Genomic DNA, 24,089 nt, shown 5'->3' with positions numbered 1-24,089 from the left:
TCAGCATAACACCCTCCAGTTCCATCCACGTCGTTGCAAATGGCAAGATCTCATTCCTTTTGATGGCTGCATAATATTCCATTGTGTATATATACCACTTCTTCTTTATCCATTCATCAGTCGATGGACATCTTGGCTCTTTCCACAGTTTGGCTATTGTGGACATTGCTGCTATAAATATGGGGGTGCACGTACCCCTTCGGGTCCCTACATTTGTATCTTTGGGGTAAATACCCAGTAGTGCAATTGCTGGGTCGTATGGTAGCTCTATTTTCAACTGTTTGAGGAACCTCCATACTGTTTTCCAGAGAGGTTGCACCAGCTTGCATTCCCACCAACGGTGTAGGAGGGTTCCCCTTTCTCCACATCCCCGCCAGCAACTGTCCTTTCCTGACTTGTTAATTTTAGCCATTCTGACGAGTGTGAGGTGGTATCTCATGGAGGTTTTGATTTGGATTTCCCTGATGCCGAGCGATGTAGAGCACTTTTTCATGTGTCTGTTGGCCATTTGGATGTCTTCTTTGGAAAAATGTCTTCTCATGTCTTCTGCCCATTTCTTGATTGGATTATTTGTTCTTTGGGTGTTGAGTTTGATAAGTTCTTTATGGATTTTGGATACTAGCCCTTTATCTGATATGTCATTTGCAAATATCTTCTCCCATTCTGTCGGTTGTCTTTTGGTTTTGTGGACTGTTTCTTTTGCTGTGCAAAAGATTTTATCTTGATGAAATCCCAATAGTTCATTTTTGCCCTGGCTTCCCTTGCTTTTGGCGATGTTTCTAGGAAGAAGTTGCTGCGGATGAGGTCGAAGACGTTGCTACCTGTGTTCTCCTTTAGGATTTTGATGGGACTCCTGTCTCACGTTTAGGTCCTTCAATCATTTGGAGTCTATTTTTGCGTGTGGTGTAAGGAAATAGTCCAGTTTCATTCTTCTGCATGTGGCTGTCCAATTTTCCCAACACCATTTGTTGAAGAGACTGTCTTTTTTCCATTGGACATTCTTTCCTGCTTTGTCAAAGATGAGTTGACCATAGAGTTGGGGGTCCATTTCTGGGCTCTCGATTCTGTTCCATTGATCTATGTGTCTGTTTTTGTGCCAGTACCATACTGTCTTGATGATGACGGCTTTGTAATAGAGCTGGAAGTCTGGAATTGTGATGCTGCCAGCTTTGCTTTTCTTTTTCAATATTCCTCTGGCTATTCTGGGTCTCTTCTGGTTCCATACAAAATTTAGGATTACTTGTTCCATTTCTTTGAAAAAAATGGATGGTATTTTGATGGGGATTGCATTGAATGTGTAGATTGCTCTAGGTAGCATTGACATCTTCACAATGTTGGTCCTTCCAATCCATGAGCATGGAACATTTTTCCATTTCTTTGTGTCTTCTTCAATTTCTTTCATGAGTATTTTATAGTTTTCTGAGTACAGATCCTTTGCCTCTTTGGTTAAATTTATTCCTAGGTATCTTATGGTTTTGGGTGCAATTGTAAATGGGATCGATTCCTTGATTTCTCTCTCTTCTGTCTTGTTGTTGGTGTATAGGAATGCCACTGATGTCTGTGCATTGATTTTATATCCTGCTACTTTACTGAATTCCTGGATGAGTTCTAGCAGTTTTGGGGTGGAGTCTTTTGGGTTTTCCACATACAGTATCATATCATCTGCAAAGAGTGAGAGTTTGACTTCCTCTTTGCCGATTTGGATGCCTTTGATTTCTTTTTGTTGTCTGATTGCTGTGGCTAGGACTTCTAATACTATGTTGAATAGCAGTGGTGAGAGTGGACATCCCTGCCGTGTTCCTGACCTTAGGGGGAAAGCTCTCAGTTTTTCCCCATTGAGAATGATATTGGCTGTAGCTTTTTCATAGATGGCTTTTATGATATTGAGGTATGTACCCTCTATCCCTATACTCTGAAGAGTTTTGATCAAGAAAGGATGCTGTACTTTGTCAAATGCTTTTTCTGCATCTATTGAGAGGATCATATGATTCTTGTTCTTTCTTTTGTTAATGTATATTATCACGTTGATTGATTTGTGGATGTTAAACCAGCCTTGCAGCCCAGGGATAAATCCCACTTGGTCATGGTTGAATAATCCTTTTAATGTACTGTTGGACCCTATTGGCTAGTATTTTGGTGAGAATATTTGCATCCATGTTCATCAAGGATATTGGTCTGTAGTTCTGCTTTTTGATGGGGTCTTTGGTTTTGGGATCAATGTAATGGTGGCCTCATAAAATGAGTTTGGAAGTTTTCCTTCCATTTCTACTTTTTGGAACAGTTTCAAGAGAATAGGTATTAATTCTTCTTTAAATGTCTGATAGAATTCCCCTGGGAAGCCATCTGGCCCTGGGCTTTTGTTTGTTGGGAGATTTTTGATGACTGCTTCAATTTCCTTAGTGGTTATAGGTCTGTTCAGGTTTTCTATTTCTTCCTGATTCAGTTTTGGTAGTTGATACATCTCTAGGAATGCACCCATTTCTTCCAGGTTATCTAATTTGCTGGCATACAGTAAATGTTTATTAACAACAACAACAAACCTATCTACTCAAGCACCATCTTTTCCCACCAGTTTATAATTTAAGCATTTTATATAGCTTCTCCCATACTATAAATAACACTTTATATCTAACACACGCTTATGATTATAAATCTGCACACAGACTAACTGTACAGGCTGTAAAGATTACCAGCAGGCATCTCCTTGCCTGCAAGAAAATCACCCCTCTGTCGGGAAGATTCAGTGTCTTAAATAATACAATACAGAAGAATAATTGACTCTATGAAAGTGTATGTTGTGTATGTGTATACAGCAAGTACTCAACAAATGCCTATTAAGTGAATAAATAAAAACCATGTGTTTACAACCATAACATAGTCAAGGACTTTAAAAAATTCTCAAAATAGAAAAATTTTAAGCAGATGGCCATCACTCGGTGTGGAAAGAAAGGTGCAACCAACCACCATGTGTAGGAAATAAGTCCCATGTGACTTGAAACTATAAAAATCAAGACATGCCATCTGGGGGCTGTGCAGTGTCCTTAGGTGTCAGAAAGTACAAATTCAGGTTTGGGGTTGAACGGTGACTGGCGGGATAAGCCTCTAAGATGCTTATTTTACACATTAATGGATATTTAAAACACATCCCTCCTCTAAGGTAAAGAAATAAGGATTAAGGTATACACACAAAGTCACACACAGTATTACTACATTTATCTTAGCCATTTTTTCCTTTGACCTGAGGAAAAATAATGCAGTCTCCAGGGTTAACGAAGAAAAGGCCAGGCCCTGCCACTACGATTCTCAGATTAGCTGCTGCTAATCTGTTCATTATCACTGAGGCAAAGCTCCAAAATGTTGGCAAAAAATAAGCCACATAATATACAGTCAACAAATGCATAACGGTGGCCCCTGTTCTCTCTGTGCTCTGGTCCCAGAACACATCGTGGCCTCAGGGATCAGCATATGATCACACATGATCTCCTCCACAGATAATGGCATATGTACCCATGACCTACACCAGGCTCACTGGGATCCCAGCCGAAGAGGCTGTTGCTGGCAGCCATCTTTAGCCATAAGTATTTAAGAATAACAGTATAATAAAGAACAATTATGACTCAGAAATACTCCTAAAAATACAATTTACTGAGAGACAAGACAACACAATTTCCAAATAAACTGGAGTCAAGTTAAGAACGAATAAACCAAGCCTACAGATTTTCTGCATACTTCCTTCAAACAACAACAATAAAAAAACCTGTCAGTATCCAGTTCAGAAAATATTTTGTACCTCAAATGTCCTTGGATCTACACTGCTCATCAGATCAGAAAATTTAGGTGTTTCAGTTCAATGTCAATTTATCTCATTACACTTGGGTTCTGTTACAAAATTCTTTACTCTCAAGGGGATATATAATAAGCAGAAACTCAACTGATCATCGACAAAAGGAGCTGAATGAAGGAAAATCCTAAGAGACGCCTGCACAGTCTAAATCAGCCACACATTTCATCCTCCAGCATCACACACACTCGTCGATGTTCATAAAGGGTAAAACCAGTAGCATCGAGTCATATGAGATACAGGAATCCTAAAGTCCACTTCTTAGCTGGGATACAGTTCACACTTCCAGACGCGACGATTTTGTTTCCCCCACATCCTATCAGCCTAAGTCTCCAGCATCAAGCAGAGTGGGTTTAAATTCCAGTTCCAACCTCCTCGACATCTGAAAAACCTACAGAAAGGTGCTAGCTCTAGATCTTGATTTCCTCCTTTCTAGAATGGTATTGTTGTAGGAATTAAATAACAATGTATGTAAGATACTTGTGCAGTGCCTGGAACATTGTAATGTGACAGACAAAAACTACCCACTTTATAGTAGCCTGATGTACTACATAATACTGTGTTGAAGAGGAAATTTATCTTTAAAAAAAATTCTATAAACCTCATGTTTCTCAGAGATTAAGCATCAGCAGAAAGAATAATAAATCTATTCCTTTTATGGGTACTCTACACTATTCATCGCTTTCAAATACATTCAAGGAAAAGTATAAAATAGATGTTACCATATGAAGCCCTGCTCTAATCTAAAGAACACCGAGATAGCATAGAACTTGAGCACTCACATCTGTGCTTGAAGTTAGGTCCCACGTTTTAATGAACAGTTCTACACAATCCAACTCTACTCATAGAAAATCTAATGGGTTAGATGCTAGGTTTCAAAATTTTCTAAGCAGAAGAGATGATCTAAATTACCAGGATTCACTTTAATAGCAACAAGTTATAAAATTTATAAACACCCAGAGAACTTCCACTTCTCTGTTAAAAGAAAACACATTTTGACAGAAAAAAAATACCAGAATCCAAATTAAATGACTTGTCAGATAAATACAATCATGGGACATTTTTAAAATGTATGATTGATTCATCCATATTTTACTCAACCAGCAAATTCATTCGAAGAGGGAAGTGGGGTGAGCGACCCGCCCCCCACCAGGCAGTCCTCCTGCCCCAGAGCCGAGCTCTCTCGGGGAATCCTCCCATGAGGAAGGGCAAACACAAGAGTAGATGATCTCCAAACACTCTTTCCAACCCTTTTCTGTACTTTCATCCAATACATGGGGAAATTGTTTAACCTTCCAACAGCAACTTCCACTGTTTTGTATCTGTTCCAAATGATACACTGGGATGAAGAATGATATGGAGTGGCACTAATTTGTACACAGTTCCATCATAATCCCAAATTTTGGGGAACTAAATATGCTACTTATCCTATACTTGTCCAAGATACTTAGTTTACTGAAACAAACACTTTTTATTTCTTGGAAAGAAAGAAAGAATGGCAGACCCAATAACCTCAAGTGAAACTGCGCAACAGCTTTCTCCATTTGGTTTAGTTTACTAAGAGTCTAAATTTTCTGCTACAAAACAAGTCAATCATTCTCTGTTGCAGGTCAAGCTGCCTTCCCTCAGGATGTGAACACTAATCGCAGCCTCTGTTTCAGGGTCTCTTGCCGTCTCCAACACGACAGCAACATCAGCAACAGACTGGCAGGAGCTTTAATGTTAGAAACTGGTGCTGGAACTCCAGACACCTCTCACTAAAATATGAATCAGTTCCAACCCAAGTCAGATATAATGCTAAATCTTGAGAAATGTACCTCATTGCTTCACAATTAATGTGCTTTCTGAATTATTATTCAAACAAATTTAATATTACTGATAGAGAAATATGAATATTAGAAACCACATATTCCATCACCAATTAAAATGTCTTAAGAATTATACATGATAGCTTTTTTAAAAGTGAGTGTAACTGTTCACAACAGAAAAGTATTTCTCAAGACGGGCAATAAAAAATTCCACCTGGGCACTACACCGTCGGGATGTTCAACCTTCCAAGCTCTCCGCTCGTGCGATAAAACGCTGGCTGGAGCCTCACTTCAATGTATTTTTACAAGAAGTAACCCTAACTAAACTGCACTGATACATTAAATCATCTTGATGCTGAACATATATTATATCTTTCCCTAATTACATTACAAAATGTATGACATAAGGATTTAAATCTCATCAGTAAATATATTGTATTGCTAAAAGTAAAATAAGAATATATAAGCAGAGGCACAGATATATGGGTCAAAAACAAGAAATTCCTAATAAGTTACAAATCTCTGGAATGAATATGAAAGTTTATATTATCTTTCCACTAAACATTTTTCAGGAATAATACTTATTTATAACGTATCTACTTTCATAAGGATTTTGGTGGCACCTTAAAATAAGTGCAGGTCTGTGATATTTTCACAAATCACAGCCTATTTTAGTTCACAGGCCTTGAAAGGAAAGTAAAAAAGCATCAAACATATTATTAGGAGAGTGATCAAAATGAAACTTTGCAGCTCTAACATATTCACCAGAAAAACAAGAAAGATTAAAGCTACATTCAAAAACTAATTATAAAAATTCATAACATAGCAATCAAAAAATAAATCCAATAAAGCAATTAAAAATAAATTAAAAATAAAATATAAAAATAATTACAATAAAGTAGACTTGTTCTGTAAAGTAAAGCTTATTCTTTAAAATAACAAGAAAATCAACAAACATAAGGGAGGAAGGTAAAAATAAAGTTTTAATAAAAATGCAGAGGAGAGAAAAAAAATTTGTAAACCATAACTTGATAAAAAATAGAAACACTAATAATATATCCAGGCTTGACAAGGATACAAGGAAGGAGATACCTTAATTACTCTGTGGGTAAAATTATTAACTGATAAAAAACTTGTAGAAGGCAATTTGATAATATTCAACAAAATTTGAAAGGTATCTTTTCTTGGACCAGCAATTATACTTCCATGAAGAAATCTAATGAATAGAAATACTTACATATGTACATAAAGATAGATTTACAGAATTTCACTGTGTTCACTCATAATAGCAAAAAATATATATAAATAATATCCACCAACAGAGTAGTAGATAAAACAACATATGACCATATTACGGAATACCACACAATCACTAAAAATAATGAGGTTAACATAGTTCTACTTTTGGAAAGATCTTCAGGACCTGTCACAATAAGAGAAATGCAAGAGAACAAAATATATAATAAGGAAAAGAAAAAAAATTATGTATTTGCACACGTGCACATGAAGAGAAAGGAAATAGACAATAAAGAGCCAACTGATCCTTGGACTGGTTTACTCTAATCTAATGGAGTGAAGCATCGGAATGGGGAGAAATGACGAAAGGTTCTTCTATATAGTTTTTCTATGTATGTATATAGTCCCATAAAGTTTTTCTTTTAAAGATTTTATTTATGTATTTGACAGAGAGATAGAGAGCACAAGTAGGCAAAGTGGCAGAGGCAGAGGGAGAGGGAGAAGCAGAGCCCCCACTGAGCAGGGAGCCCGATGTGGGGCTCGATCCCAGGACCCTGGGATCATAGCCACTTAACTGACTGAGCCACCCAGGCGCCACTATATAGTCCCATAAAGTTTGAAAGTCTTTCAGAAAATATTTTTAAGTTGTGTCTGTGTAATAAAAGTGTTTAAGTACTATGTGCAATAATACATTATACAAACGTTACAGATGCCATCCCCATATCTATCTAAGGTCATAACGTTTTAGGGACAAAATGGGCTTTGAGATCATCTGCTTGTAATTCCAGACATATGTATAATTTAAAACTGGGGGCCAAATAGGTGATTTTTAGAGGGAAAGCCCTCCAAAATACACATATATACTGTCTATAGACCTATATAGGTATCGCCAGAGTTCTCATTAAAGAAACATTCTGCAGAAATACCCAACTACAGGTCTGTGAGCTTCCAATAATACCCCTTGTCTCAAGTAAAGATCGTCAACATTTTGACTCTACTCAGAAAAGTTACTGTCCCTTTCTAAAGAACGTATTAACTCTATCTTTTCCAATATTCTCTAAGAACCCTACATAACTGTACCATAATAACTCTATTTCTCTCATGCAGTTAATTGCCTTTACAAAGCTCTTCCTCAACCTAGCCCCAAAGATTGGTACTTAAAAAAAAAAATCCTAAGAGAAAATCCTCTGTTTCTACAATATTCAAAAATTTCTAAAATACATTTCATTTTGTATTCCTCAGAGCCCCTTGTAATACGAAGACATCTGCGACAAATTTCATAACTCAAGCATTAGTTTACTGCCTAATGCCAGGAATGGAACCAGTTTTCATCCCCAACCTAGGGGACACTGGCAATGTCAAGAGATAGTTTTTATTTTAACAAGTGTGTAGAGGAAGTGCTCCCAAACAGACCCCACAACAAATACTAATGTGGTACAAACGGGCAACAGTGCTGAGGCAGGGTCACCGAGTGCAGCTAGAAAACGACCCGTCACCATGTCCTCCTCCTGGGCTACTGGGCATCCAGAGCCACGGCGGCTGACCTACGACATGTCTGCCCTCCCTTCCTCGCTCGTCTCTCTCCTCCATCCCAACCACACCCTGCAAGGCTGTGAGACCTTCCACTTAGCAATGAACATCATTCTGGGAAAGTATCAGAAATGCCAATTTCAACACCTTTCCAGTAGATAAAGTTATACAACTTAACTGTAACACTGTATTAAATCAAAGTACAAGTAGTATCTTATACATGAAAAAGCAGTATTTCTTACCTTAAATAGACAACGGCATATATATTCATAGACCATATGTTTTAATGAGCTGATAAGAGACTGGATTCTCTCTTCTGTATTTTCAGAATCCTGTAGATTACAATTTGAAAACTGAAAAACCATTAGGAAATTTATAAACATTTAAATGATACCCCATAGCGTAATCACACTTATAAACTGTTCCTCCAGACTCAAAGTTGATTCTGGAACAACTATCTTTGCCAACTCAAGGGACCAAACAAACAAGGGCATTAAATTTGTACACTAATATGATAAAAATACTTGATGTATTTTTCTTTAATTCACAAAGTTAAGGCTTTCAATGAATGAAAATTACAGTCAACTTCCAATAATAATACAATATGAATTGAATTTGATGATACCACTTTGATACCTAATGGCATTAAGAATACTCTATGAGTATGGGTTAAACCCATTTCATTCCTTGTATTATAATGATCAATCCAGCCTGAAAACAGGGTGACCAGAACTGCACCCAACATGGAATTTTCTCATCCTCAATATAAAAACCTAAACAAGGTTAAACCATGCCTTCCATGTTAACTAAGGATGAACAATAACTTTGATGCTGATGCTGTTTAAGAAATCATAGCACCTTTAGTTTTTCATCTGTTTTGCACTTCTGTATCATACAGAACTGCCATGGTTTGGAAAATACCACTAATGGCTATTTCCTCTGCTTACTGAAGAGGGCAGAGGAGATTGTCAAGACTGGTCTGTCCCCCAAGTGTGATAGGTTTACCTCTCACCTCAGGGAGCACTTGGAGGATACAGGCCTTGAAAAGTTCAATCCTGGTATACTATTTAGGCTAAATTTTGTTTCCTTATGATTAAAACTGACAATAAAAACCTCATAAGACAATTTAACAGTTTAGAGAAATACATCCAGGATAAGCAGGGCAATGTGTGACACTAGCACAAAACCTCACGGGGTGTCGCTCAGATGTAGCAGACCTCGGCCTGGCCCTGGTAGTACCTGCCCTACCTGAGAGCTCACATGGAAAACACCCTCTCCCTTTCACTACTCCTTCACAAAGACCACATGGGACACGGAACCCTGGATCCACTAAGAGACACTCTATCATGAGAAAGAGTGCACTGCTGCAAGATCTAATGGATCTCCAGCACACTGGAGAGAAAGTTTTGTACTCTACATATTTAAAATTATATTGCTTTTAAAAATGAATTCAAGCACATGCACACACACACACACACACATACACATGAGCATACACATGAACACGCACACACGTGCACATGCAAACACGCACACACATGCATACACGTGCACATGCAAACACGCACGCGCACACACACAAACATGCACATGCAAACACGCACACACATGCACACGCATACACGCACACACATGTGCATACACATGAACACGGACACACGTGCACGCACACGCACACACGTGCACAAACATGCACATGCAAATGTACCCACGTGCACATGCAAACACACGCAAACATGCACAAACATGCACATGTACATGCACAAACGCACATACACACGCACAAACATGAACATGCACAAACACAAGCTCGCACAAACATGCACGCACAAAGATGCATTGCACATACACGCATACACATGGACACGCACATACACACACACACGCACACAAACATGCACATGTACACGCACAAACGTGCACACGCACAAACTCGCACACTCACAGATGCACACAAACACGCATTGCACATACACACGCACACACAAACATGCACACGCACATACACACGCACAAATGTGCACATGCATAAACATACACACGCGCACACACACAAAGGTCAATGTTAATTCAGTAGCCACACTACCGACGACCGAAGGCTCCTGAGGAGACACTGAGCTACACATTTTTGTAAAGAGCACAGAATAACCAATGTTCTCACTGAGTTCGGGCAGAACTGCTAACCTGTTCGTCGGACCTGTTCGTCGGTTCTCATAATCCTTCAGAGTCACTGACTTTTCACAGAAATATTTTTTGACGAAAGGACAAGAAAGAATTTAAAATGAACTTATAATTGTGTACTTTCTAAGTAATTTATGAGAAATTTTTCATGCAAAAATTATCGGAGATATATATAGGAGCTACAGATGGACAAGGTGGTCTCGCCGCCTCAGTTTCATAGGCCAACAGCACATGTTTCCAAAGGTAAAGAGACACATTTGTCTGAAAGTTTACACATGGGCACTTTGGTCCCAGTCATCCAAGTCTGGGGATGTAACTAAGAAGAAAACTAGAGGAGCAACCCACTGAAAAAAGGAGAAACCATTAATAATGTCTGTTGCTGTCTTAATACATAAGCACGTTCTGTGACATCCTTCTGTCAGGAGATGAGGCCTCCTCCCCCACCCTGTCGACTGCTTCCGCCAAACAACAGACAGCACGGGTGACACCGACCCCAGGCTGACTTATCACAGCTTCCGCCTCACGGACTGAAATACACATGTGGCCCCAAGATGTCCTATCAGAAATCCACTACTCTGTGCCGCCAGGAAGCCCAGCACAGGGTCCTCCTCACCAAGCCCTCGGGCTCCAGGCCCCAGCCAATCCCCACCCCCCACTCCCTCCCCTCCCCTCCTGTCCCAGCTGAGGTCCCAACACCGTGAAAGAGAGGGTAAGCCATCTCTGCTCGGCCCTGACCCAATTCCCCACAGAACCCATGAGCTGAAGAAAAACACTGTCTGATCTGCCAAGTTAGGGGTACAATGACATTCAGCACAATCAGGAAAACGTCCACATGGCACGTGCTTACAGGGCTCACATTGCACAGCCTCTCAATCTTCAAAAACACCGTGCAGGTTTCTACTTATGGCATGAAAGTTGTCCGCAATATATCAATATTAATACTTAATGTAAAGACAGCGTGCTACCTTTGGGTTAAGACCATTTATATCCATTAAGATACCCTTCCCTCTATCAGCACACAAACTTGATCACGCAGAGGGTACTCCTCTACCCTCCTTAACTACAACACCTGGCACGTAGCACAGCCTCAAACGACACACATGAACATGAAATTTTCAATGCTGTTTTCCCCCAAGGAATGAGATTATGTAGATAATTTCTTTATACCATTTTAATGGTAATCTATTATTTATTAATTTGTGCTCAGAATTGAAATCATTTCCATTAAGAAGACTGTCGCACTGGGATAGTTTGTTAAGAACATAAAATACAATTAAGGAGCCAGTTTCTTTAGATACACTTTAAAATTGTTGGATGTGGTCTTCTGAAATAGAATTCTAAAGTTTTCTCAGGAAATTCTTTCTCTAAGTACCCAGTCAAGGATCTCTGTTACTCAGCATCAGCTGTGGGGTAACAGAGAGCATACCTGTTTGCTCTGCAGAGCTCGCTGGAAAAGTCGGAGAAATGCAGCCAAACTAAAACGGTACATGTTATTAATTTTGGACAAGTCAGAGATAATGAAGTACATCTTGCTGGCATTCTCGGCCAGAGGCAGGTAGGCGTCCCGCTCCTGTGGATCAGAGGTTGGGTGGGAAAAACATCTTAGTGCTAGTGGTCTCCTGCCACCTACAGGCCACTCCGCTCCTAGCTAGCCACTCTTACAAGTCCTACAGAACGTGCACCAAATACCATGACCAATCACAGAACTGTATAACTAAAGGGAATAATACCATCTAGTTTCCTTATTCTTATAAAACTGAGGGCAATGTATTTAAAGAATTCTCTAGCGCCCGGATGACTGAGGTAGAAGTGGTTCACGGGTAACCGTACGGAGCACCAAGAGCACTTGTATGACGGAGAAGGTAAGGGGAAAAGGTACGCAATTATGATCCGAGAATGAATGATGCCATCTTTGTATTTCAAGAGAGAAGCGGTTTAGGTGATGCCAGGGCCTGGCTCCACTACCCCCCTGCAGGACAGGAGAATCACAACCCTGAGTCTAGAGTGTGTGGGGGGCTGGGGCCCACAGGAACGCTGACGGGAGCAGAGACTGGAACAGGTGTCTGCACCCAGTAAGAAAGGCCCTGGCACTGTTCCGCGTGCACACAGGAACTTCCTCTATGGCAGAAGGGAAGGGATCCTAGAAGCGAACGGCCTCAGGTTCCCAACAGGACTGTGAGGAGTCACTGTGATCTGAGCGCCAAGATGACAAACGTGATGCTGGGAACGTTACAGGGCTGACTCAATGACACCTGTTCAGAAGGAGAAGGCCAGGAAGTTCGACATCCCCGTGCTGTGAAACAGAAAATGAGAGGTGCAGCAACACCATGCTAGAGAAACCGAGGCGGCTGGGTTAGAAGCGGGCTATAAATCTGTTCCTACTCTGCTTCAACAGAGCACTTTCCCAAGTAAAACAGTAATGATATGTAAGCGTACAATTTGGACAAGGGCTGAAAAATACTGAAAGGAAAACGTGACAGGGTCACCGAGACGACCTGGCAAAGAATGAAAGGACATCGTCAGTGAGGGCCCAGGTCAGGCTGGAGCCTGGAAATGCAGAGTTAACACTCATCTGTTTGGGCGTCTGTTTGCCTTCAAGCAAAGCTCAATCATTAGAATGTAGGAGAAGAAAAGATAGACTGTTTTGAACTTGGGTTAGAATTTTGCAAAAGGGATTATCAAAAGAAAGGCAAAAAGCATTTTAAGGGAAGAAAACTTTTTAATGGAAAAGACACCCTTACAACTCTTACTTAATACACTAAACAGGCCTTAATTTTAAAAATCTCCAGGAATGACACAGACGCTTTTAACAGTCAGTTCCAATACTCTCATTTTCAATTTCAGTATAAAACTGTCGCTCCAGAACTTGAGATCACGTTACACCAGAAGTCAGCAGAGGCCGGGAGACCTTATTCTCGGCGCCCTGAGCCTCTCACCCCCTCTCTACAGCAGGATCGATCAGACCCACGGCTCTGGGGTTTCTGAAGAGCTCTCTTTTTTTGTAATTGTCATTCCCCACCCCCCCAAGTCCTGACTCTACACTGACTAATCATATTAACATAAAAGTTTAAGAAAACATGATATAGATCACCAAAAAGGAAATAATTACTTGGTCAAGGGAAATCTGGAGTTTGTAAGATTCTTTCAGTGACTCTTGAATAAGTGCACTGCTTGCTTTCGTCTGATTCAAAGATTCAATCAAATCCTTATTTTCCAAAATATTCCCTTGGGATGTGGCAAGTGTCTGCAGCAAAAATTAATAAAATAATGTGAACATTATCATACATATTAAAATAACCAATTAAAAGAAGCCCATATTCACTATCATTAATTTGATGTTTATGAAAACTTGTATTATTTTAAAAGAATTTCAACATTTTCTAGCTTATGAGAATGACAGAGTAAATTATGATATACTATATCATCAAAGCATTGCATATGTATGAATTTTATCAATCTAATAAAAATAAAAACTACTTAAAGTTACAGATTAAATCATAATTTTGTTACATTTTAATGCTGCTTGAAATAACAGATAACTAAATATTAGTGAAGTAATACAGTATAAAGACAGTATTACTTAAAAATCACTTGTCTTAGACGTTAATTACCATTACTTCTTAAGATCTTGTATTCTAAGACATCTACTTTTTTCTCTTTGAATTCTGATTTTAAGATATATATTGCCATGTCTTTGGCACAACCAAAAACATGTGGAAGGTACTACTAAATTTAAAAAAACCTATTAATTATATTCACTAAAAAAATGTAATATAAGAAAGCATCCTGAATAACTAAATTTTACCTCTAAAAGAGATTCCTCAAGCTTGGCTAACTGTATTTTCTTATCTTCTTCCTGTTGTAATAGTTTTGTTTTCTGCTCCTCTAAGTCAGGTTTCTCATGCTGAATAGTTAAAGCCAAAAGCTTAAAAAAAAATTTTTTTAGGTCAAAGTTATTTTAGCGGTAAAGTTCAAACAAGACAAAACATAAACTTCCCACAAACAGGCCTTGTGCTTGACCAAATACTACAATTATTATGATTTTATGTGCCTCATTTGATTCTTTCTAGTTAAACATGAGACACTTCACAATTATTTCTGACAAAAGAAGAAGCAAAATAAACTGATCAATAAAATATTAAATATTATAGGACATCTGCAAGAAATTGCATTAACATACCAATATGTAATATTTTTCTAAAATTAGATAAAATATATAAAAACTATGAAAACTAGTTTTTTTAGTGGCAAATATTCATATAAAGAAATAAAGAGATATCTTACTTAAAATACTATAACATCACAATCTCAGCAAGAGATCATTTCATCCCCATTAGGATGGCTACAATTAAAAACACAAATAACAACATGTGTTGGCAAGATGGGGAGAGAGTGGAATCCTTAAACGTTGTTGGCAGGAAAGTAAAGCACAGTCACTTCGGAAAAGTCTGTCTGTTCTTCAAAATGTTAAACAGAGTTACCATAAGACCCCGCAAGTCCACTAAAAAAACCACTGACTTGTACACTTTAAATGGGTGAATTAATTGAATCTTAATAAAGCTATTTTTAAAATGCTATGTCAAATTCTTCATTTTGAAACTTTAAATTAGGGGATGACATTGGCAGGTCATAAAACATGTAAATACAAATCTGCTGGACAAGCATCCCCACTGAGCACTTCTTACGGATCTCAACGGCCCCTTTCAGCGAGGGGATGGACAGGTTCTAGAGAGAATGAGCAATTCTGTCAATGAATTCTGCCATGCTTTAAGTAATCCCTTCATAGTTTTATTCATAAGAAGTATCATCAAGTCAAAAGATACTGTCCATAAAAATACATGCTGTGAGCTGTATGTTATTATAAGAAAAAATACTTTAAAGGAAATTCTTAAAAATTATAATTAAGCAAAAATTGTAACAAATATACATACTATCATATTAAATCAAAACAGGAACAGTCTACAATTGTTAGGTGAGTAAAAAATGGAATGACTCAAAGTCAACAGGCATGACAGCCTTAAAAGGAAAATAGGTGAGGAACTACATAAGTAAAAGCCTAGATATAAAAACTCACTTTGAGAGTCACATAATGTTCTAAATTATAAAAAGTCATACACAGATATGAAAATTCAAAGACACATATGTTCTAGTGGAAAAAAAAAATGTCAGATGGGGAATCCAACACCCGCCCTCAACCAGCCAAACAGGTCAATTAAATGCAATTCTCACATTTCAACTTCAGTTTTCACAATTAAAACAGAAAACGTAGCTGATCTTAATCTATGAGCCTTCTCTCTCTCAAACTCTACCACACATGACAGAAATCGACCCTAAAATTAACGTGATAGTGGGAGAAGCAGTGATTCGATGTTAACAAGTGCACAAGTCTAACACAAATGATAACGTAAACCCGAATGTTTGACTCAAACTCACAAATGTATTTTCAAGGTGGTTTCAAAAGTTTCAATGCTAATCGCTTCCACAAAGTCGATTCCAATTCAGAGTATCTCCTGAGCACACAAAGCTACAGGAGATTTGTGAGGTCACTTCTTATTGCCTATACATACCTGTCCTCGCAACCCACTTCTTGTTGTAGTGAAGTTAACCTCCGTAATGATGGAGGCTGCATCTGGCGGGATGAAGGGATTCGGGTTTCTTGTTGACAAGAAAAGGCGGAATTCTTCATTGTAGTCAATAATTTTGTCACCTATTTGTACCACATAACGCGGTCCTATTTGTTTAGAATGACACAATTAGTTGGCTTCAATATTTTGTCTTTTGCTTCATGACATTAAAAAATATAATTTATATTTCCTAGTATTTCTAAATAGTTGGTAGCATAGGCTTTTCAGTAGAGTACAGAATAGCAACAGTTAGCTAGCCAAGAGACTATTAACCAGAATGCCCTATTAATCAGCACATATACAAACAGGGCTAAACACTAGTCATTAATATGATCCCAGGATACTGAAGCATCAAAGAAATATATACGTATATTACATTTCATTCCAAATTTTTCTGAAATGACTGATTATAGATGACACAAAAAATAACTCAATTATATACTATTCTCTACAGAATTCATTAGTTAAAAAGTGTTCATTGGGAGGGCCTTGGTAGCTCAGTCAGTTAAGTGTGTGACTTCGGCTCAGGTCATGGTCCCGGGGTCCTGGGATTGAGCCCCGCATCGGGCTCCCTGCTCCGCGGGGAGTCTGCTTGAGATTTTCTCTCCTTCTCCCTCCATCCCTCCTCTCTCTCACTCTCTCTAAAATACATAATTTTTTTTTTAAAGTGTTCATTGTACTAGTTTTTTTTTATTTTTATTGTTATGTTAATTACCATACATTACATCATTAGTTCTTGATGTACATTGTACTAGTTTTTAAGACGTACTACTTAAAGACAGAATGAGCTGGCAAAAACCTAATATTATCAATAATATGAATAATTGCAACGATGCCCATTAACTTCAAAAGGATTTATTCAGACTGCCACATACAAGTGATTTGAGATGAGAAATTAAACTAAGAAAAAATAAAGTTTTGCCTCATAAAGGAGTATATTCCAAAATTTAAAAAAAAACAATGATATCCATTATACAACACATACAGAGAAATAAATCAGCGATTATACCCACAACTTACAATTTTAAACTGACATAAATGATTTATTTTTTAAGTACAAAATACACACTTTCAAATATTACTTTCAAAGACTAAGAAAAGTATCGTAAGGAATTTTTGAGAACCCCAGAATAGATTTTTAAATTTTAGTTAAAAACTTTATAAAGTTAGTATGAAAATAATTCAAAAGCACTTTATGAAAAAGGACATATAAATGTCCAAAAAGGAATCTTTTGTAGCAAAACTACAATCACTATTATAAAAACACAAATTTAAAAGCCCAATGAAATACTTCTACATCAACTGGAATGTTTCAAGAAAACTTAAGCAGGATAAATGCAAAGAAAACCAATCCTAAGGACATCATAATCAAACCACTGAAAAACCAATGACAAAGAAAAGTTTTAAAGCATCCAGAGAAAAATGACACATCACTTACTAAAGAGCAATTAATAAAACCAGCAGATGATTTCTCAACAGGAATGACATAAGCTAGAGGATGAAGGAATAAAAACTTTAAAGTGCTAAAGAAAATAAATACCAACCCAGAATTCCATGTCAGGCAGAAAAACAAATGTCCTTCAAAAACACAAGAATAAGAAGTCTGTTTCCAGTGGGCCTTCACTAAATGAAACAGAAAAGGAAATGCTTCAGACAGAAGAAAAGTAATGTGGACAGGGATGAAGAGCACAGTCACCATGCTGAGCACTGAGTTGGGTACACAAGTGCTCAGTCACAGGATCACACACTTGACACTAACAGAACCCTGCCTGTGAACTAAACAAGAACTAACATTTAAAAAAAGAAAAATAACCTAGATGTAAATCAGAAGATGATGGAAATGATGGGAGAATTTGAGAACCATAGGAAGGATCAATCTGTGTAAACACAGATTTTAAAAGCAGTCATTATAACATCATGTGACCATGACAACGTATCACAACAATAACGCAAAGGCAGGCAGGGGTCTACAGAGTAAAGTGCACTGGAGAAGTGGCAAAGTATTTATTTGTAGTAAAATAAGAAGCCAAAGATATATATTGTTATATGTAGGGTGACCATTAAAAAAATAGGAAATGTTTTATCAAAAAATAAAATCAAGTTAATTACAAAACTGGATCAGGTATCACATGACCTGGTTATCTGCGTTAAATTATGCGACAAAGAGGAAAACCGCATGGTGAGTGAAAATGAAAACCAAGTGATAAACTGAAGAGAGGTGCCCTTGAGAAACAAGACCAACAGAAACTTGAAAGTAAAAGAATAAAAATTATTACCATGCAAACACTAGCCCCCCAAAGTAGTGTAACCGTTCTAATATCAGACCCTAAAACTTGATACATTTCTGGAGAAAAAGGAGGACATTCCATAATGATAAAGAAAATAACCCAAACAGGAAAAATCACATTTTCAAATATGTATGCACCCCAAAACACAGCTTCAGAATATTTAAAGCAAAAACGAAAAGAACTAAAAGAAAAACAAATTAAAAAATCATAGAACCTTTAAGAAATTGTCAACATATGATTGAGAAAAACAAAGCAAAAAGGAGTAAAGACACGGAAAACACTGCAATGAACAAGCCTGACCTGACTGACTTTAGAAAAAATTAAAACAACAGCAAATTTCACATAATTTTCAAGTGTACATGGAAAAATGAAATGTAATGAAATGTCCAATTATGAAGAAAGCACAACAGGGTTCAAACAACTGAATACTGCACAGTAAGTTCTCTGGCCATAATGCAGTTATGCTGAAAATCAGCAACAAAAATGGGAACTAGAAAATTTCCAACTACCTGGAAATTAAATAACAATAAAGCTATGTAATTCAATGAATTGAAGAAGAAATCAGGACTCTGGTATGAAGCTGGAGAAGGGCTGAGAGGGAAATTTATAGACATAAATGCATATATTAAAAAAAAGATGATTAAATATCATTATCTTGAATTTCCACCTTAAGAATCTAGAAAAAAGAACACCAAAGGAAACCTAAGGAAAAATAACAGGAATGAAATAATAAAGAGCAAAAACCCGTTCAACAATACAATAAAGAGGGTGATGGGCATTTAGGAGGGCACTTGTGTGGGTGTCGTATGTAAGTGATGAATCGCTGAATTCTACTCCTGAAACCAATATTGTACTGTATATTAACTAACTAGAATCCAAATAAAAACTTGAAACAAAACAAAAATTAAAATTTAAAAATTTAAAAAAAAAGGAAATCAACAAATGTTGGGGTTCATGTAGAGCATGAAATCAGCCATAATACCTGGCCTGCTAAAATGTAACACAGAGGCCGCTGCGGGGGGCGAGGGAAGGTTTCGGAGGAGGGTGTGGGCCTCTGGAATGACAAGGCCCGAGTGACCACTCTGCCGTAGGAATGTCGCGGGGAGTTGCCTTCCCCAAAACTCTCTAGGCCAAACAGCCGCCCTGGGATCTAAGATATGTATGTAGTTGTCCCCTAGGCTACGTTTAGCAGAACTCATAGAACATGCAGATTAGCATGTCATAGCTTTCCCATAAACAGATCCTCCTAGTTCCAGTTAAGACCCCCTGACACACATCACATGCTTGAGAAACAGTGTTAAGGATTTGTGATTATCCTGAAGGAACAATAAAAGCGGGAGCAAAGAAGAGCAAAGGGTCTTCGTCTCTGAGCGATGAACCCCCCCCGCCTTTCCCTCTCTTTCATGGCAAAGTTCGGAGTCCTCTTTCATCCTTCGGTACAGAGGTTGCTGGCCATTCCCGGCAAACAAAATTAAAAGTTGGTATTTTTGAAAAATTAGTAAAACTGATAAGCCCTCCCTGAAGATGGATGGAGGATAAAAAGAAAAATTATCAATGTCAAGAAAAAGGGAGACATCATTACAAACCCAACTGAAATCAAAAAGTTATGAGAACATTATATAAAAAACACACCAATACATTTGGCAATTTGGATGAAACGAACAAATGCTTTAAAAATACGTAACTTTAGCAAACCTGACATACACACAAATTGTAGAAGACAAACAGAACAAATGCTGCTGGCTGGCAGTTCTCAATGACAGATCTTCCCGAGACTCTGCATGGTCACAGGAAGACGGTACAGAGACACCGGGGCTTATCACAAGACAGGGCTAAGGGCAGGTGATGGGAAAATGGTTCAAGGACACTGTGGTTTTGCTGGGGAATGGGTACAGACAATCCTGTGACTGGTACCCTAATAATGTTTATCTAGGAGGGGAAAGAAGGGGAGGAGAACTACATAATTGATTTAAAAAAAAAACTAAAGCAGCAGTCACTCCAATTAGCTGGAATGCTAATGTGATACGGGATGCACTCTTGTTTGGGGCTGCGACTCGAGTACGGCCACGGCGCAGCCTTTGGGGTGCTGGTGCTGAGAAATGACTCACGTTCAACAGGGGAACACCGAAGCCAGGCTGTGGGAGCCAGTCCAGCCCACAGGACTCAGGCACCTCTTCCGTTTCGCATTTACGCAACAGACAATACAAGCAAAACCTATCTATGGTGTTGTAAGTTGGAAACACGGTTACCCCTATGGGGGAGCGTGGTAAACAGGGGCTTCTGGAGTGCACATCAAGTTCTAGATCTTGACCTGGTACCTACACAGGTGTATTGTTTGTAAAAACTCATAAACTGCACACACACATACTTCAATAAAATCTTACAACTGAAAAATACCTGGTTTTCTCGGGTGAACAGGACTAGTCAGGAGGAGGGAGGAACAGAACACTACTGCCCTCTGCACTACTTGGTTTTGTAAACTGTGCATGTTTTATTTTGACCTATAATTTTAAAAAATTTCAAAGTAAATCGTTCATTGTCTAAACAGGACCCTTGGACTTAATCCGACGTCTTACCGTTAGAAACGATCAGACAAGGAACTATGAAGGCCTACATGGTCCAAATGGCATCAGGCCTCGATTTACACCGGACTTAACCTACAGAGTTCATGGAGAAGTTCATTTTGACCATTTTCTCTTTGGGACACCAAACTGTCAGTGTACTTTTGGGAACCCCAGAGACACAATGATTGGATACAAGTACAAGATTTGGTCTCCTGCTCTCTTTCCAGCGAAAGTCCGAACTGACATGTTTATTATCTTGGTTCTGAACCTGGATCAGGTTTGAGAATTGGGTTCGGTTTGGTTTGGTCAATGTTTATAATAGATACAGACATTGTATCTGTTTCCAGGTCCAAACTCTTTGGAACTATATTATCATCTGCTCTAGATAAATCCAAGTACCATGTGAACTGCCACCTAGGTCCAAACATTCCATTACATGGATAACATTTTGGTAATGGTCTCTCCTGACAAAACTGCTCACACTCTATTGAATACCATTCCAGGCTGACTAGCTAAAGACGAATAGGATCTAAGTGAGGACAAATACAAAACCCTACCAACCAAATAACCAAACTGACACTGCCCAAGGAGACAGCACACACAGCCCATTAAGAATAAACTGCTGTCTTTACAGTCACTGTACACAACCAGAAAGAGTAATGATTACCTTCTTGGCCCATCAGAAGCAGCATATTCCATACCTGGAATTTTTACTATTGCCTATTCATCTGGTCAACAAACGTGTGCCCAGGTTTGAATGGCAACTCTTGCAAGGTTGCAAAGGGCAACCTTGGAAGGAATCCAAGCAATTATAACTCAATCATTGCCTGTGACCCCTCTACTCTCCAGGTGCACAGAATTACTGATGTCTGCAAATAATCGCAGGTACCAAAATCCTAAGGAATGCTACAGCCATCCACTATCCATAGGTAAAATTTCTGGCAATCCATAGCATTGAGTATTCCGTACAATGAGCTGACCTCGGGTAGTGTTTCCGGCAACAGAGCATGTCACAGAGAGGCTTACTGAAACAGATCAGTACAGGGATTGATAGGTTGGAACTAGAGGAGCCTGACCTCAGCACTACTGGCAACTTGTGCTGGAAAATTATTTCTTGTGAGGAGATGCCCTGTGCATTTTAGGGTGGCCCTGGCATAGACCTCCCAACTGTGATAACCCCAGGGGGACAAAATCACTCCTGTTAGAGAAACACTGGAATGGCTGTATTCAGGCCATGGGACCATCCAGATCCAACTTGGCTCCACAGACATACCTATATGGAGAACAACCCATTAGAAAGACATACAACAATGAATCACAAACTTAATCTCTATGTCGCACATACATAAGCCCGGATGAAGCAACCATGACTAAAAGGAAGCATCTGGACTAAAAAGCCAACCACAATGTTCAGCCATCATCTCTACTCTAATCGCTGATCCATACTCAAGCCCAACGTGGAAATGAAATAACCATAAAGGATTGGAATGATTAACGACACTGTTAGTGAAACTTGAACTATTTGCCAACTACACGAGCCTCTCCCTAGACGACTTCTAAGTAGCTAGCTGATCCCGCATCTTCAATTACGTACCAACACCACATCGACCTTCTGCATGGCTGAGTGACTAGCACACATGAATCAGGAAGTAAAACAACAACGAGAACTTGAAAAAGAACTGTGCCTTGCCATTCCTTTCGATCAGGACACATGTGAGGCGATTGTTGAACAGCATAAATGTGAGGAGGAAAAGTCTATTCTAACCCTGTTATTTGTGCCGACTTTGACCTCAGTATGAAGAAAGGCAGTTCATATTGCTCAGATTAGGGACACGGGGATGTAAATGAGACTGGACACAGACTCTGTCTGACGTGGTTCTAGGATGACCATCCTTTGTCCCCAAAGGAAATGCATGATGACAAAATGGCAATTCATGAGCAACTCAACACTCTGGAAAAGGACAATCAGAAGTATACTCAAAGATGGCAAAGAACTTCCACTACTGTGATACAGATATGTCCAACCCTGGGGGGTAGGGAGGAAAAATAAGGTAAGGGCAGAGATTGACGCTCTTTTCCTAATTCTGAAATAAACAAATTAACCCAAACAGCCCTACACAACCATCTGGAATAGTGGTTCATAATGTGAACCAATCAGGATGTGAAATATATAACTTGGCACCAGATCCAACTTCAAGGGACCTTACCTTGTCAACACCCATTCTCAGACAGATGGCCACTAATTACTGCCAAAGATACTGCTAAAACCTGACACCAATCACAACTGATAGGGACTCGTATTTAATGAGCCATCAAGGGCCAAATATAGACTGAAGGAAGTCAAATCCAGATGGCCCTCAAGCTTCATTTCCACCTCCCCTGTGAGAGAGCACAGCCCCCAAAAACAAATAATCCAGTTAAGAAATAGGCAGAAGACATGATCAGACATTTCCCAAAAACATACAAATGGCCAACAGACACATGAAAAGATGCTCAACATTGCTCGGCATCAGGGAAATCCAAATCAAAACCTCCATGAGATACCACCTCACACCCATCAGAATGGCTAAAATTAACAGGTCAGGAAACGACAGATGCTGGCGGGGATGTGGAGAAAGGGGAACCCTCCTACACTGTTGGTGGGAATGCAAGCTGGTGCAGCCACTCTGGAACACAGTATGGAGGTTCCTCAAGAAGTTGAAAATAGAGCTACCATACGACCCAGCAATTGCACTACTGGGTATTTACCCCAAAGATACAAATGTAGGGATCCGAAGGGGTCCGTGCACCCCGATGTTTATAGCAGCAATGTCCACAATAGCCAAACTGTGGAAAGAGCCAAGATGCCCATCGACAGATGAATGGATAAAGAAGATGTGGTATATATACACAATGGAACATTATGCAGCCATCAAAAGGAATGAGATCTTGCCATTTGCAACGACGTGGATGGAACTGGAGGGTGTTATGCTGAGCGAAATAAGTCTGTTAGAGAAAAACAAATATCATCTGTTTTC

General features: G+C 38.9%; 1 protein-coding gene across 1 annotated transcript in view; it reads right to left on the bottom strand.

The window, feature by feature from the left end:
- DYNC2H1 (dynein cytoplasmic 2 heavy chain 1) overlaps positions 1-24,089 on the bottom strand; it is a 317,720-nt gene that overhangs the window by 166,829 nt on the left and 126,802 nt on the right. The window contains 5 exon segments of the mRNA XM_035722795.1: positions 8,658-8,747; positions 12,023-12,166; positions 13,706-13,840; positions 14,402-14,521; positions 16,164-16,327. Of these exon segments, the coding sequence (XP_035578688.1) occupies positions 8,658-8,747; positions 12,023-12,166; positions 13,706-13,840; positions 14,402-14,521; positions 16,164-16,327 (653 nt within the window).

Source organism: Zalophus californianus, chromosome 11, assembly GCF_009762305.2.
Source record: "Zalophus californianus isolate mZalCal1 chromosome 11, mZalCal1.pri.v2, whole genome shotgun sequence".
Lineage (NCBI taxonomy): Eukaryota > Metazoa > Chordata > Mammalia > Carnivora > Otariidae > Zalophus > Zalophus californianus.
Note: the sequence above shows the minus strand (reverse complement) of the source record. Positions and strands in the feature narration are given on the sequence as shown.